General features: G+C 36.2%; 1 protein-coding gene across 1 annotated transcript; it reads left to right on the forward strand.

Moving 5' to 3' along the window:
* The first annotated feature begins 1673 nt into the window (after positions 1 to 1673).
* Positions 1674 to 12390, forward strand: PTGS2 (prostaglandin-endoperoxide synthase 2). The gene is made up of 10 exons (XM_034409606.3): positions 1674 to 1923; positions 3654 to 3770; positions 4276 to 4419; positions 6554 to 6697; positions 7463 to 7644; positions 8315 to 8398; positions 8612 to 8858; positions 9609 to 9895; positions 11155 to 11302; positions 11854 to 12390. The coding sequence occupies exons 1-10, from the start codon at positions 1872 to 1874 to the stop codon at positions 12255 to 12257; spliced, it is 1809 nt and encodes a 602-aa protein (XP_034265497.1). The 5' UTR covers positions 1674 to 1871; the 3' UTR covers positions 12258 to 12390.
* The last annotated feature ends 3120 nt before the right edge of the window (positions 12391 to 15510 follow it).

Below are 15510 nucleotides of genomic sequence, written 5' to 3' on the forward strand. Positions count from 1 at the left end.
GAATCAACTTGGTAAAATTGTAACATGGTTGTTAAGTGAAACTGGTTTCCCCATTGACTTTGCTTGTCAAAAGGTGACAAAAGGGAATCATATGACCCTGGGACTCTGCAACCGTCATAAATGTGAAATTCAGTTACCAAGCATCTGAATTTGGATCGTGTGACCATGGGGATGCTGCAATGGTTGTGTGAAAAAAAAATGGTTATAAGGTGCTTTTTTGACTGCTGTTTGAATGATCACTAAATGAACTGTTGTAAGTCGAGGACTACCTGTATATGGTCACAAGAAAATTGGGTGACACCTAGGCGTTCTTTAAGAATACAAGCGAAACAGCTTAGAACTATGCTGCCTTCTGTCTGACCTAAGCATAGTACACAAAATTACAATGTCCTACCTGTCAATGACTACTTGTTTCAACCACAATACAATAGACACAAACTTATGGTAAACTGCACCAACCAAACTCAATTGCAGGAAATACGACTTCAGCAACAGAGTGGTCAATGCCTGGAATACACTACCTGACTCTGTGGTCTCATCCCCAAACCCCCAAAACTTTAACCTTAGACTATCTACTGTTGACCTCACCGCATTCATAAGAGGTCTGTAAGGGGCATGCATAAGTGCACCTACGTGCCTACCGTCCCTGTCCTAATGTCCTCTTTTATTCGTATCCATTTCATGTATTAATAATCATGTTTATACCTATATCTGTTATCTAATAGGTGCTTCACAAAATAAATAAATAAAATAAAATAAAATAAATTCAAAATTGGTTTTATTTTGGTTTAAAACCAAGGAAAGATCCTGACAATACCAGCGTGTTTCAAAATAAGGAATTGAGACCATTTAAACAAAGAAAGAAAAAAGAAAAGAAAAGAAAAGAAAAGAAAAGAAAAGAAAAGAAAAGAAAAGAAAAGAAAAGAGTGCGGTGCTGCAACGGCTGAAATTTCGCACCAGAAGCTGTGGGGGGGGAAAATGGTTTTTCTCAGCAGCCGAGAAAAAAAAAATAGGGCGAGAAAAGGGAAACCGAGCTGCGGGAAAGCCAACCGGCACTTTGTCACTTTGCAAACAAAGTAGTGCTTTATTAGCGGCCACATTAATTAGAAATTTAAAGGGTGGCTGGGGATGATGGAGAGAACCACATCCAGTTAGGAATGAGGCGAAGAGCAGCGACGGAGCAAAGGCTGCCCGGTCCCTGAAGGGTAAAGAAAGCTTAAGGCAAACGTAGAAAAAGCCATCAGATCAGCGGAGGGACGCTCTGAAGGCACGAAGATGGGAGCCTTGCGATTCCGAGCTCAGCAGACAGCAGCCCCAAACAAGGGCGTGCGAGGTCGACGACAAACAAAACTTCGGCGGCTTTTCTTGGCGGCCGGAGGAGCGCTCGACTCTCCCCGCGGCGAGGGCGGGGTGGGGGGGGAGAGAGAGAGACGGACGACGCGGGCGGGAGGGGGCGCGTGCGTTGCGTGCGTTTCCAAAATGTTTCCCATTCTTCCCACTTGCAACATTTTTTTTTTCTTCCCCCGGGATTTAGCCGCCGCTCGGAAAGGGGGAGGGGGAGCTTACTTTGGTGGAAATCACCTGAGGAAAATCCCATCCCAAAACATAAGTATTCCACCCAATACCCTATTTGCGTATGAAGGGCGGTCCCGGAAGCCTTCCGGAAAGGAGTTGAGTCACCAAGGGAGCATAAAGGCCGAAGGTGCTCCGGATCGCATCCAGAGTCACGCCGAGCTGGATAGTTTTCTCGCAAAAAGCGCGGCAGCGGAGAAACTTCAGCCTGAGTAGGAAAGTTCAGGAGAAGTTAAGGAATTAAGAAGAAGTTAAGAAAGGTGGACGCCGACTTGGCTGTTTTCTACCCAAAATTGGACATGATTGTTCCAGCCCTGTTTTTATTTTCTCTCTTGGCTTTCAGTCAAGCAGGTTAGTATTGCTAATTTTTGTTCCTCCGGCGGTTTGGTTTTTTTTTTTTTTTGTTTGTTTGTTTGTTTGTTTCTTCTTTCCATATTGTTGGCTTTCTGTTTTGAGGTCTACCAAAGCTTTCCAAGGGCATGGTTTTTACTTTATTTTTATTTTCACTCCTGGTGACTTTAACTTTATGCAGGAATAAAGAAATAAAGGTGGAGGGAGTCTTTACCTTTAAAAAAAAAAAGAAAGAAGAAGAACTGGTTGTTTGATGGCAATTGTCACAGAATGTCAGTTTGGGATAGGAGCAAGCTGGAAGCAGGTCGAACCTAAAATGTATAAGGGAACTTTATTATATTTAGTGAGATTTACTCAGGGTGTAAATAGCCGTATAGGGTTTGGGGAATTAGTGATTTTCATAGATGCAGGGCTCAGTCACAGAGAAAGATGCTTTCTCTGTTACTTAAGTATCTTTCTGACATGACAAAATTGGTAATTTACTGACGAAATATGTTAAAAGTAGAAATCAGAAATGTTATATGGAAGTGCAACAAGGAATAAATACCGTGTTTCCCTGAAAATAAGACCCTGTCTTATATATTTTTTGAACCCTGAAATAAGCGCTTGGCCTTATTGCCATGCACTCAAAAGCCCAATTGGGCTTATTATCAGGGGATGTCTTATTTTGGAAGAAACAGGGTAATAAACACAGCTATTCCCTCATTTTATTGCCTGACCTTTTGGATTTCTATTTTAATATGTTTGGCGCATATTGGAGTGAGAAAGGTTGGGGGCTGATCTCTTATTACCCACCCAAGAGCTAGACAACACCCATCTCAACGGAATACAGATGGGTGCTTGGGTTCCTTAAACAGCCCGTGATCCTTATTGGGGGACTAGACTATGATTGTCCGGCATCATTTTCTGCACCCCTATGTTACCCTGGCATCCTCCAATGTGGTTGGGAGACACTGTCCTCCCCACTAGTGCTGAAATTAATATTCAGCCGTTTTGTCTATTTCACTGCAGTGCATAGAGCTCATCGGTAGAGCATAAGCATTTCATAACAAAACTCCCAGGATCAATTGTTGGCATCTCAAATAAGGCTGAAGAGTTCTTTAGATGAAAAGCCTCAATAGCACCAACTAGTCCCTTTCTGGAGCCAGTATGATATAATGGTTAAAATGTTAATCTTGAGTGGGGAAAAACCAACTTCAAGTCCATCCTCAGTCATGGCAACTCACTGGGTGAATTTGGGCAAGTTATGCTCCCTTACCGCAACTGTGTTGGGGATGGGGACAAGATTTGAAAAAGTAGATAATTGGAAGAAATGTACACCATCTAATGTTCCTGAAGGCAAGGCAGAATGTAAATCTAACAACATATCATCTTGATACGGCTATCAGTGGAGAAGCAAAGCATGTTCAAGTATTTAATAATGTATCTTATAACAGTCGGTTAATTCACAGTCTATGATAGCCTTCTGTCCCCCAGTCACAAACCACTTTTGGGACCTTTCAATACTTTGACATTTTAAACATTGGCTGCTAAAACTAATTATCCTGTGGCTTTTTGTGCCTTGGATAAAGTTTGTCAGTCTCAAAAATATAGCAAGATGCTACATAGAGGAATGTGATCTGATGGTATTGAATGAGAAGGATTTATGTATTTGCACGGATGGCACTAATTTAATGGGACTTTATATGATTTTAACTCAAACTGCTTCATATGTCTTAATTCTATTTCAGTTAATCCTTGCTGTTCAAATCCATGCCAAAACCGAGGTTTCTGCATGACAAAAGGTTTTGATCAATATGAATGTGACTGTACACGGACTGGTTTTTATGGAGAAAATTGCACTAAACGTATGTATTTCTGAAAATATTATAATTGATATAATGAATTTATTTTTAAAAAAACCCATAACCTTTATAGATTATGGGCATATTAAGGATAGACTTCTTTTAAAATGTCTGAAAATAAGATTCCTATATATGTAGCTTAAGGCAGTGTTCATTGGTAAGGTTGTACTATATTTAAGGGTTAAGGGAGATAAGTCAGGAAAGTTTTAATCATCTATAATTAAGCAAACAAGATATATAGGCTCAAGCCAACAGTCTACACCTTTCATGAATTTGATGATGTTGGCAAATCAAAGAGATACATTTTTATTATATTTGTGTTTTGATTAGTAAATAAACTTTTTTTAAAAAAAATCTGCTGAAAGCACCATTTCTTTTCAACTAATCTGCAAAAGAAATAATGAGAAATGCTGGTGTAGATAGTATTGAATTACTGTATATCACGCAATCATCTTACTTGATAGAAGGCAGTTTCCTAATAAATTTTGTTTCTATACTTTTTATGCAGCGGAATTTTATACTTGGCTCAAATTTAAGTTAAAGCCTGCTCCAGAGACAGTACACTATATACTCACACACTTCAAAGGCATCTGGGATATAATCAACAACATTCCATTCCTCCACAATGCCATAATGAGATACATTCTAACGTGTAAGTCTTCCAACTCTATTACATTGCTCGTACTGGCTAATCTTGTTTTTGTATACTTGGAAATCAGTCTTATTGAATTCAGTGAGTTTCTTAAATCTTGAGTTCCTTAAGTAAGGAAGGTTGTAATCTTAATCTCAGCTGTAGCAATTTCTTCCCTTTAGAGCACTTATGCATTGATTAAAAATGCTTATAAAAAACTGATCGTGGCATTTGACAAAGCTATAGTAAATTGAAATTCTGTTTTTTATATAAGTATTTGGTATAATTTGGTATCATTTTGTAAGCCACCCAGAGTCGCTGCAACAGTGATATGGGTGGCATAAAAATTTAATAAATAATAAATGGTCCTTTTTAAAGAGAATATTAAATAAATATTTATAAATCTTAAAATAAACAAAAATAGAAAAGAAAAATACAAATGTAATAAAGAAAACATATATAAAGTAGAGTAGTAGTGATATATATATTAACCTTCCTCAAATAAAAAAATCCTTCCTTTTATTTCTAGCAATATTGATATTTAGTCCCTTCAAATAACATTCTAAAACTTTGTTTCTTTTCATTATCCTTTGTCCTTTCTCACAAAGTTCTTCAATCATCTTTTTTTATTTATATATCCAGTGTAACATCTTTTTTCCATATCATTCTTATAAGCTGTCATTTAAAAATGAATCATTTTTATGACAGTAAGCTGTCATTTACTGAAACAATTTTCAGTAAAAAAAAAAAATCCACCTGGACTCCTAGTTTGTTTATAATTTTCCAAAATCAACATTCTGTTGCTATTTATTCTTTAAAAAAAGATGATTTTTAAAGCCCTTACATTTATATTTATAACTTCTATCACTAAGGATTAAGAAAACTCACCTGCTGTTTTCAGGCCTAGGATCCAAAGATTCCTAACAACTGAAAAGCAGCTAATACACAAATTCCAAAAGTGATTAGAAAGGAAGTATGTGAACACAGTGTTCATAAAAATGCTGACTGTGGTTCAAGCAAAGATGGGGCTTCCTTCTCTCCCAGAGCTCTAAGCCCACCAGAGCCACTGTTTTGTCTCTTCATAAGGGGCAATAGTTTGGAGCACTTGTGCTCTATCTGAAGTTCTCTTCTTGTCAGGAATTATAGGAGTGCTGTGGCTCACATGTTTAGAACACTTGTCTGACAATCAGCAAGTCCGTGTTGGAGACCCAAGTGCTGCCGTGAGATGGGATGAGCTCTCGTCATTTGCTCCAGCTCCTATCCCCCTTGCAGTTCGAAAAGGTGCAAATACGAGTAGATAAATAGGTATATATCACTCTGGTGGGCAAAACAGGGAGACGAAAGGAGCCGCCAATGGGGCATCCCCTGGGCAACAGTGATATCCCAGATAATCCTTTTAAATCAGAAGCGCTATGATACTTCCAACACCAAAGCAGCAGCAGGTAGTACAAAAATCCAGTTTACCGGCACCTCTTCATTCTAGTGTAGTCATGGGCTCCATTTTTCACAGAGTCCCATCTTCAGTTTGCACTTTTCTTTCCTGGAAATGAAAAATAAAACTGCTGTTAAAAGTCTTACAAGTTAGGCCAGGAGAAAGTCTGAAAAATAAAGAATATTTAAACTCTGGCAACATTTATAGACTAAGTACTTGAACCTAGAGCATCTAGATAATCAGAGCATCTAGATAAAATCTAGTAGCATAATATGTGACTAGTCTAGTACAGAATATCCTGTTCAGTGGTTTAAACAATTTCTAGAAGAGATTTCTATAATCCCACACAAAAATTATCTGCAGTTGGGTTGATAAGATATGTACAGTCTCTGTGTATTATCACGAAGTATACAGCTGGTAGAAGAATGTTTAGTGTGTTGTCAATTGCTTTTTTTCTGGAAGATACTTAGTAATAATTTCTGAAACCTATTTAGGCCCCTTTATAAAATTGTAAAACAAAATATTATATCCAATTTACTGGCAGCAAAACTGAGGCTGAACAACTGCATTATTTAAACTTGTAAAGTTAAGAGATATGAAACCAAAATCTAATTTTTACAACTTTTGGGACATACTTTTTTCAAATTTATGTTTGAGATAATGTATGGATGCTTGTTGCAGATTGTTTAACCATAATACAATTTTTCTCATTTCGTCTTTCAGCCAGATCCCATTTAATTGAAAGCCCACCAACCTATAATAGCCATCATGGTTTCAAAAGCTGGGAAGTCTACTCCAATCTTTCCTACTATGCTCGAGCTGTTCCACCAGTGGATCATGACTGCCCTACCCCTATGGGTGTGAAAGGTAAGAAGGAAAGCAAATCAGTGCATGAGGACTGGAGGAAAAGTACTTCATCTCATAAATGAGGTGGAATTGTGATCAAATAGCCTAAACTGTAAAGATACAACACAGATACTGCTTCCTCATTGTGTGGCTAGAATGGAGTAACAAGTTGCCATGAAACATAAGTAGCAAATGCCCACACGGAACTTTAAATATTAGGAAAAGTCAGATGTTGATACAGTAGGTTTTTTCCCAATGAAATATTATGCCAAACTTGTCAAAGAAATGGGGCATGGGTGACTCTATGGATATATCTGCAGTATTATCATAGCAATCAAATTCATGCATTTATTTATTTTTCACATTTTTGAACCACCTATTTCATTCAGAGACAGAATTTAGATGGTGTACAATACTAAAATATAAGAACAGAACACAAAAGTTAAACATTGAAAAGGAGACAGGGATGATTAGTCACTGTTAAAATTAATTGTAAAGCAAAGGGAGAGCCTTCAGGGCACTACCCAGCCCCACAGTTTCATGCTCCTCTGGGCTCCCCAAAATTAGTCACCATTTGAAACTAAGACAAGAGACTAAGACAAGCTGAGCATAATTACATGGATCAATTCTAATCTGCAAAAAAGTATCCAATTTTTCTATGTCAGCATTGTATTTCCTTCTTATTGGAATTCTATTTCGGGAAGAAGTCGGAATGTTTCAAAATGTAGTTGGTTTTCTTCATCTACAAATACAAATACAAAAATAAATATTTGCTTTATATTTCAGGCAAGAAGGAGCTTCCAGATTCAAAAACGATTGTAGAAAAATTCTTGCTAAGGAGAAAATTCATTCCTGATCCTCAAGGCACAAATGTCATGTTCACCTTCTTTGCCCAGCATTTCACTCACCAGTACTTCAAGACAGATACTAAAAAAGGACCAGGTTTCACAAAAGGTCTTGGACATGGGGTAAGATTAGTTAGATAAGTTGTAACAAGCAAAAACTTTGCTAAGTGCTGTTTTGAGAATAATTACGGTATCTTGAAAATACTGGAGAAGCATTTCTACTGGAGCAGCAGAATGTAGCAATAGGATATACTTCCTAACAAGTCTCTCAACTCATCTCTTCTCCTTAGAAAGAGTGGCATATTTTGTCATCTAATCAGTTCCTCAAAGAATTAAGTTGTTTCATATCATCCATTCAGATTAGCTGTGCTACATATACTACTCTTGTATCTATTTTTTTAATCCAAAAGAAACTGGCTTTCTTTCTAAGAGCCAGGAATGTCTTTATGAAAACCATTCACTTTGCATCTTATAAATATAACTTTTATGAATGTAGTTAAGCACCTGAAATGTTGAATCCAGCTGAGGTTAATACTGGCAGCTTTCAGAATACTTAACTGGATTGTGCTCAAATGTTGCCTGAGATAATGGGCTATTGAAATTCCATTGATTCAAGGAAATTTGCTCTTTTATAGTTCCCCCTCCTGTTGCCCCCTCCGCCTCTATATGTATCATATAGAGATCTAGAACTTTTTCAGCATTATTCCTGGCTGGCATTCACTGTATTTATAGGTATTCTCTCTGTCTTGTTTAAGGACTGATTCTAACTTTTTGTCTTTTGTTCTGTGAACAGGTTGATCTTAGTCACATTTATGGAGAGACTTTGGACAGGCAGATGAAACTAAGACTTTTTAAGGATGGAAAGCTAAAATTTCAGGTGGGTTTCCTGGAGAAATTCCTTCAGTTCTACTTGATGTATTGCTGCCCTATAAAGAAAGGACTAAGGCAGCTAATGAAAGCAGAAGGCTCAAACTCACCAACTTTTCCATCAGCTTACTATTTGAAGTAACATTGAGTAGGACAGAATTCTGTTTTTTATAAATTGCATGTATGAAAATGCAATTTTCATTTACTTTTTTTTAAATTACAGATGATTGATGGAGAAATGTATCCACCTACTGTGAAAGAAACTGAGGCAGAAATGATCTATCCACCCCATGTCCCTGACCACCTGAAATTTTCTGTAGGACAGGAGGTCTTTGGGTTGGTTCCAGGGTTGATGATGTATGCCACGTTGTGGCTCCGGGAACATAATCGGGTCTGTGACATTCTTAAAGGAGAACACCCAGAATGGGATGATGAACGATTATTTCAGACTGCCAGATTAATTTTGATAGGTAATTTAACAAATATTACACATACACTTTTGTATGAAATCTAAAAAATAATATTCAGAAATGCAAAGGGGAGGTACTGTCAGCATTCATAAGCTACAGTGGTTAAATAGAAGTTCATTGTATAAAGCTGGTGTTTAATGCTGAACTGTAAAGGAGCTTTTGAACAAAAAGCAAAGTTGGATAGACTTAGAGAGTGATTTTAAGTAAGGCATCAAAAATGGTTTGGGGCAGGGTGAGAAACAAAATATCTCACCCTCTCAAAATAAAAAGGTGTATCTAGAATAGCTATAGAATTTTCAAAGAAAGGGACCAATTAGCATACTATATCAGCCAATAGAAAATAGTAAGCTTTGGAATTTTGGGGGAATGGAGACAGGTAACGGTTGTAGAAAAGAATATGGGAAGGAACCTTTCTTCCTTATTATGATGCATTTTTCAGATATCAATGCAACATGTGACAATTAATTTGCATTACCTGTCTGAATACCATTTGCTGAAGGAAAACTGCAAAAGATAATTATTACACCCATAATCCCTATCTAAACTTCACAGAGTCATGGGAAATATAATGTTGGTCAAGACAGATAATTTCTTAGATTGGTTGGGATTATTGACTTATTATTTGGCTTATTTACAGTACAGAATTCTGCCAGGCATAAAATAAACCATTTTGGAATAGTGGGATTGGGTATTTGGGGCTGTCATTGAATCTAAATTGCAATGCTCATTTTATTGTGTATTTTCTTAAAGGAGAAACCATCAAGATTGTGATTGAAGACTATGTGCAACATTTAAGTGGATACCATTTCAAACTGAAGTTTGATCCAGAACTTCTCTTCAACCAGAGATTTCAATATCAGAACAGAATAGCAGCAGAGTTCAATACTCTCTACCACTGGCATCCTCTTCTGCCTGATACCTTTCATATTGAAAACCAAGAATATACATACCAGCAGTTCATGTATAACAATTCCATTATGTTAAATCATGGCCTTTCTCACATGGTGCAGTCTTTCTCCAAACAAAGGGCTGGAAGGGTAAGATTCTTTTCTCCACTTTCTTCTACCTTGTTCAAAATTGCATTTCAACTGACATGAGGGAGCAGACATTTATTTATGTATACGTCTATACTTCCCAACTTCTATAATAGCACAGCTGTCCTTTGTTAACTCACTACCATATCTGAAAACCTTGTAAGAACAGAAAAAGAATAGCCCTATTGATAGTTGGTGTGATACTATCTGAAATTTTAATTGAGATAGCTTTATGATTTGATGTATTGCTCTATAAAGAAAGGACTAATGCAGCTAATGAAAGCAGAATGTTTCTTATTCTACATATTGAGAATGGCCTATACATGTAGCATATGCAACAGAGGTCAGCCAGTAGTCATATGCAAAAGGACACTATTTCATTATTTCATGTTAGGAACATAGAAAAATATCCTTCTTTTATGTGGAGAAAGATGCTCTCAGCTTCTGCTTCAGAACACATGGGGAAATGTTCCATTTGTTTAATCATTCCACCATCATATAAAAATAGATATCAGCAAAAAGGGACAGGGTGGCTTAGTGGCTAAGACGCTGAGCTTGTCAATCAAAAGGTCGGCAGTTCAGCAGTTTGAATCCCAGTCCGAATCCCTAGTGCCACGTAACGGGGTGAGCTTCCGTTACTTGTCCCAGCTTCTGCCAACCTAGCAGTTTGAAAGCACGTAAAAATGCAAGTAGAAAAATAGGGACCACCTTTGGTGGGAACGTAACAGCGTTCCATGCGCCTTTGGTGTTCAGTCATGCTGGCCACATGACCATGGAGACGTCTTCAGACAGCTCTGGCTCTTCGGCTTTGAAATGGAGATGAGCACCGCCCCTTACAGTCGGGAACGACTAGCACATATGTGCGAGGGGAACCTTTACCTTTACCTTTATCAGCAAAAAGGGTTCTAACTATCTCTTTTTAATAAACCAGATCTGAGTATGTGTAAAATCCTAACTCATTTCTCTTTGAAAACTAGACTTTGGTAGTTTTCAGGGATAATGCAAATATGTGACTAAAGTAGCCAAACCAGTTTAATTTAGAAAATAGGCAGTCTTCTTTTGTTTTGGTAGTCAAATAAGATATGGGAAATCCATGCCAAAGGTATACTAAATTATATTATCTTTCCTATTACATATTTATTTTTCTTTGAGAGCGTAATAAGCATAACAGTCTTTAAATGAATAACACTGTTTTCTCTGGCCTAATATAATTTGTACTGTGTCTTCATTATGATTTTTCATATTATTATTTTTGCCAACAGGTAGCTGGAGGTAGGAATGTTCCTGCTGTAGTGCAGAAAGTAGCTAAAGCTTCCATTGATCAAAGCCGGCAGATGAGATATCGATCCTTGAATGAATACCGAAAGTTCTTTATGCTGAAACCTTTCACATCATTTGAAGAACTTACTGGTAAGTCATGGGTGCAAGCAAGCAAGCATGTGTGTATCTCAAAGGTAGATCTTGTGTCCCCTGGAGATGCAATTCTTTGCATCTCCAATTAAGGAAAGAGTGTACAATCTAAAAAGCTTCACTACAGATTGCCACTGAATTATAACTTTTAATCAAGAGGGAAATGCAGAGAGAGAGTTGCAAGTACACAGATTTAGCTACATGAATTTTAATAATGAAATGCCCATTTCATTATTATGAATGTTTTAAGGCAGATTATGACCCTGAGCTAAAAAGAATTGCACCACCCTTGTTTTAAGGGATTGAAAGTAGCAGGTTTATTGATTTAGGTTCAACTATCTTCTATGCTGGGTCACCAGGATTAAAATGCAATATTCAAGCAATATATTTTATTTATCAAATTTATAAATAAAAAATGCATAATGTATCATGTAAAAAACAAAAAGTAAAAATAAGCTAATGATTTCTACTTTTAAAAGAAACATGTACAGTAGTTACAGATCAAGAAGAAAGAGTTTCTTTTGTACTGAATACAGATACCTTTATTACAGGTGAAAAAGAAATGGCTGCAGAACTTCAAGAACTCTATGGAGATATTGATGCTATGGAATTATATCCTGCTCTTCTTGTTGAAAAGCCACGTCCTGGAGCCGTCTTTGGTGAAACCATGATTGAACTTGGGGCTCCCTTCTCCTTGAAAGGTCTCCTGGGAAACGTCATCTGCTCACCTGAATACTGGAAGCCAAGTACTTTTGGGGGTGCAGTTGGCTTTGACATTGTGAATACAGCCTCACTCCAAAGCCTCGTTTGCCATAATGTGAAGGGCTGCCCCGGCACAGCTTTCCATGTCATCAGCTCTGAAACATTGGCAACAAATAACGTCAGTGCATCCAGCAGGTCGATGGATGAAATCAGTCCTGCTGTACTTCTCAAAGAAAGGTCAACAGAATTGTAGGGGGGGAGGGGAATCACTATTGGTGTATATTTATTTATTAATTTATTTATATAACAATATTTATTTATATTTCAAGCAAAACTGCCATGGACCTCTGTATATTTTTCTGTGCATTGGCATTTAATTCAGGATGTCTGACTTGAAGGGGTTCTTGCTTAGATTTACAAGACAGGTTCTCTTCATTCCTCATTATATCTTCTATACCACAATGAAATATGTGAGATATTCCAAAATGGATCAAGGACCACAGATTTGCTGCTTTAAATACAAGCAATAATCTTGAGTGGGGTTTTTTTTCCCCATTGTGACACCATGATGGTAAAGCAGGTTAAATGTTATTAATTCAACACGGAAAAAGATTTAATTAGTTAACTCCTTAAAGAAAGGGCCTTACCAAATGAATGAGAAACAGAAAAGTAGGGAGTTATGCACTTTTGCAATATTATTGACCAAAATTTTATGATATGTCTAAATTGGGCTCTCTGTTAACTGATACAAAATCAGGAAGCAGAAAATGAATTTTATATGAGAAACCGTAAGATTTTGAAAACAGAGAATTTTTTGCAACCCAATTTCATTTCCTGAGTAATCTTATCTCAATTAAGCAAAAGAATGATCCACTTCCTTAAAATAAAAGGCATTGCTTTTTGATTCAGTTCCTAAATATATTGCTTTACTAAATGAATAGGAACAAGTAGCCCAATACAATTTGTTTTTCAGTTTTTTCAAATCTTTCATCTGTATCTTTTTTTATTTTCAGAAACTAAGAAAATTACCCAATTCCTGTAAAACCCACTTTTACATTAAACCGTTCAATAGTTATCAAACAATCAGACATTAAGTCGTTTTTCTCTTAAATTTGCCATCAGGTTTCTATAGAGTTTGTGGTAACTTTTTATTTCCCTATGTCACTTATATATATGGTGGGAAAGAGCCTGTCTCCCATAGGGGAGAAGGTGAGTTCTGGATAATCCACTCTTGCTGGATTTCAGCATGATTTTGAATTTAGAATCTCTCTTTTAGCATTGCACTTTATGCAAAGAAGGCCAGTTCAACATTAACACCTTAAACACTACATTTTGTGTAATATTATTGTGAGTGTTCAGGTAGATTATAGATTCTATAGTTGACTCAAAACTTGAAAATGCAATTCTTTTTTATTATGTTTGTTAAATGTTAAATATTTTGCATGGCTGAAGAAATATTGGCATCTAATAGGGTCTAATACACTACTTGCTAAGAATTTTACTTTTTGGAGGGAAAAAGACCCTTTAGTACAAAACTTGATGGTATTTGTGAAGATTTTTTTTAAAAGATGAACAGTGAAAGGGAAAAATATTGCTGGCTGGAAAAAGAAATCTCAGGATAACCAAAGAGTACCTTTAGGGTGCTCTTAATAAAGTCTTGTTGCTGTTAGTGTTATATCACTGGAACTAACAAAGAAGAATCTCTGATTATGTCCAACTATTTGCATTTTTCTTAAGATAACACTGTCTTACTTAAATTGGTCGCCTGTGTATCTTTAAGTTTCCTATTGCTACAATTTTTTCCAGTTGTCTTTTCATCAGCAATACGGTACTTTCTTGAACTGAATGCTTAATTTTAATATTTTTCCTTAGTGCTTCATCTTGGTCAGTGTTGCCTCTTTCTATCTGTTTGTCTTTGATTGCTCTGTTTGTCCTTCATACCTTTTATACAGTACTTGTATTATATAAATGCTATGTAATAACTGGTATTACACTGTAAAATGCCATGCTGCAGAATCATGCTTTTTCTGCATTTGTTCAATGTATTTATCAAGCAGATTAGTTTTCTTTTATAATAGGTTTTCTTTTCTTCTAGAGGAGAAAAAAAAATCCCAAGAAAACTAATTTATCTCAGCAAGCTGGTCTTGGTTGGGTGTTTAGATTATAGCTGCTTGACAGCCAAGATGTTGAGGAACCCAGAGAAAATTTGATTAAATCTGCTGAATTTGTATATTTATTAAATATTTTTACTTAATGCTTTGGTTCCCAGAACATTTTATAAAAACAAGAAACAAAAGAATTCAACTGAACAATTTAAATAAGTTCCATGCAGGAAATAGATTTTTTATGAATTGTAGCCTCTTAAATGTATTAATAAAAATGAATGTATAATTTATTGATGTAATTATTTAAATTATGTTAAGATATAATTTTAATTATATTTTTTACTTTCACAGTGCATGAAAATGTCAAAAATAAATTTTAATACTAAGCATTTTGAGTTTCTTTTTAAAAAAAAAAAGTATCACAAAAGTGAATTTCAAAATTGATTATTGCAGTCACTTAGGAATGGCTTGGGAGCCACTAGTTTGGGAAATATTTCAAATTTAAAGATTAATAAATTAATCCATGAATTCCATTCAGAAGTTCTGAATGGCACTTCTGCAGATAGAGAAAATTAATTCTAGGTATTAGATGGACATGAAGGACCCACCTCAACTAAGCATCTTGAGAACTCAATTGCTTGGGAGAAGGGAAGTGTTTCATGGGTTCCCTCCTTCTCATTGGTGAAATATGGGTAGTTCACAGTTTGGAAATATGAATTTAAAATGTTTCTATACACCTCTATTATCCTGTATTACCCATTAAAATCAATTCCCCTAATAAAGAAGAATCATGACAGCTCTCCAATGCTGGATAAAAGCTGGGTATTATAAATAACATATATAAGTAATGTTGTTTAATAATTACTCAAGGACCCTGGCCAGCAGATCTGCAAATCCTGGGTCATCTATCTTCTTTCAAACATAGGAACTTTTGCTATAAGCAGGGAGTTTTCCAGGAATCCACAAAGAATTGTTAATATGACTTCTGCTTGTTTCTTTGATCACAAAATTTCATTCATCTTGAAACTTGAATTCATTTACATCAGTTTTCCTTCTCCAACCTGAATTGCAGCTCTCTCCTACCACTAATAGTCCTTCAATGGCCAGTTAGGGCTTTGAAGGATCCTTAGTGCTCTCTGAGTTTGGTTGTTTTCTTGCAGACCTTTCGTTACCCAAACTAGGTAACATCATCAATGCTAGTCCTGATGATTAGGACTGATGATGCTAGCTAGTTTGGGTAATGAAACATCTGCAAGGAAACAACCAAGCTCAGAAAGCATCAAGGACCCCTCATTTCAATTCTGAATTATAAATACTCTCCTATATTGGTAGTTAAGGGTTTTGCTTCTAACAAAAATGGGCCTAAAGAATGAAATAAGATTTTTTTAACTATTATCAATT

The sequence above is a fragment of the Pantherophis guttatus genome, chromosome 3 (assembly GCF_059756535.1).
Source record: "Pantherophis guttatus breed Tessera chromosome 3, ASM5975653v1, whole genome shotgun sequence".
Taxonomy (NCBI): Eukaryota; Metazoa; Chordata; class Lepidosauria; order Squamata; family Colubridae; genus Pantherophis; species Pantherophis guttatus.